This window comes from Anarrhichthys ocellatus, unplaced genomic scaffold (assembly GCF_004355925.1).
Source record: "Anarrhichthys ocellatus isolate YVR2014 unplaced genomic scaffold, GSC_Weel_1.0 scaffold32, whole genome shotgun sequence".
Classification (NCBI taxonomy): domain Eukaryota; kingdom Metazoa; phylum Chordata; class Actinopteri; order Perciformes; family Anarhichadidae; genus Anarrhichthys; species Anarrhichthys ocellatus.
This window is the reverse complement of record NW_022280062.1, coordinates 5785562-5786816: the sequence shown is the minus strand read 5'-3', so window position 1 is coordinate 5786816 and position 1255 is coordinate 5785562. Positions and strand designations below refer to the sequence as shown.

The following is a 1255-nucleotide window of genomic DNA, read 5'->3' as shown; positions in this document are numbered from 1 at the left end:
GGGGGGGGGCAGAAAGATAGGATGAGAACAGGGAGACGTATTGCAGGAAGAGGTAGGGGTACTTGGGGGAAGAAGGGAAGAGACGACAACAGAGTGAAGATCAAATCAGAGGAATAAGATGATGTAAACGTACAGCACAAGCACACGGGACTGTTCTCTGACACCAACCAGACACGCATCTTGTTTCACCTTAAAATCGGAAACCGGAGACAGTCACTCGCTGTGGCTCTCACGTCCATGTTGCCTGCCTGACTGACGAGCAATTGAATCGGGGGAAAAGTCGCTCCTATTTTTAGCCCCACGCTCGATGGAGGGATGGAAAAGCAAACAGACAGTATCTGCACGCGCAAAGACAGAGAGCGAGAGGAAGAGAGTGTGTGTGAGAGAGAGAGAGAGAGGGAGTAAAAGGAAGGGAGGAAGGAGGAGTGACTTATTTGTGAAGTTCTGCAAGTTTGGATCAGTGGCCCACTGCTGTCTGAGGAGGACACATGGCTGGAGTGGGCACAGAGCAAAGCTGAGAGCCCAGCTACAAACAGCAGCTCGTAATCGCTCTACAGCCTTTTCAGCGTATGCTCTTGGCACACTGAAGTGCTACATGGATGCCTCTTTGCCTTGTGGTGGGAGTTGAAGCTAAAGAAGGGGCTTACTGGACGATTGCCCTGCCATGGAATGTGGCAGATTTGCATACAGGATCTTAGGAAGTTGTTCTCCCCCCTCTCATGTTTGGAGCTGCGGGTCCGGATCTGAGGAGCGCGTGCACTACTTAGAATTCCCTCAGAGACTGGGGCCGTCAAACCGGGAGGACTGTTGGGTCTGGTAGTGGTTTAGGAGACGAGCAGCCACCTCCGGCCATTCAAACGCACACACACACACTTTGTTTTACACCTACACTCATCCAGACGAAGGAATTCAGGATGCGGCGCTTTGACAAGCTGAAAAAGTCGTTCCCCTTCCTGGCACACTTTCACGTATATCGAGTAAGTCATGGTGTCTGTCTGATGTCTGCGCTCCCTGGTCCACTCAGGGATTTTATTATTTGGAAAGATGATGTGGATATTGGTAACTATAGTCAGGATCATGTGGTCTACCCAGATGTTTGAATATAGCGTTTGTATCATAAATATGGTGGGGGTCAGTGGTGTGTGTGTGTGTGTGTGTGTGTGTGTGTGTGTGTGTGTGTGTGTGTGTGTGTGTGTGTGTGTGTGTGTGTGTGTGTGTGTGTGTGTGTGTGTGTGTGTGTGTGTGTGTGTGTGTG

The 1255-nt window shown here is 50.4% G+C and overlaps 1 protein-coding gene across 5 annotated transcripts in view; it reads left to right on the top strand.

The window, feature by feature from the left end:
- tnk2b (tyrosine kinase, non-receptor, 2b) overlaps positions 1-1255 on the top strand; it is a 30802-nt gene that overhangs the window by 8313 nt on the left and 21234 nt on the right. The window contains exon 1 of one of the 5 annotated variants that reach the window (XM_031865103.1): positions 73-977. The exons of the other annotated variants lie outside the window; for them this stretch is intronic. Coding sequence (XP_031720963.1) covers positions 915-977 — 63 coding nt within the window. The 5' untranslated portion in view covers positions 73-914. Of the gene's footprint in view, positions 1-72; positions 978-1255 lie in introns of those variants that run through there. 5 annotated transcript variants of the gene reach the window in all.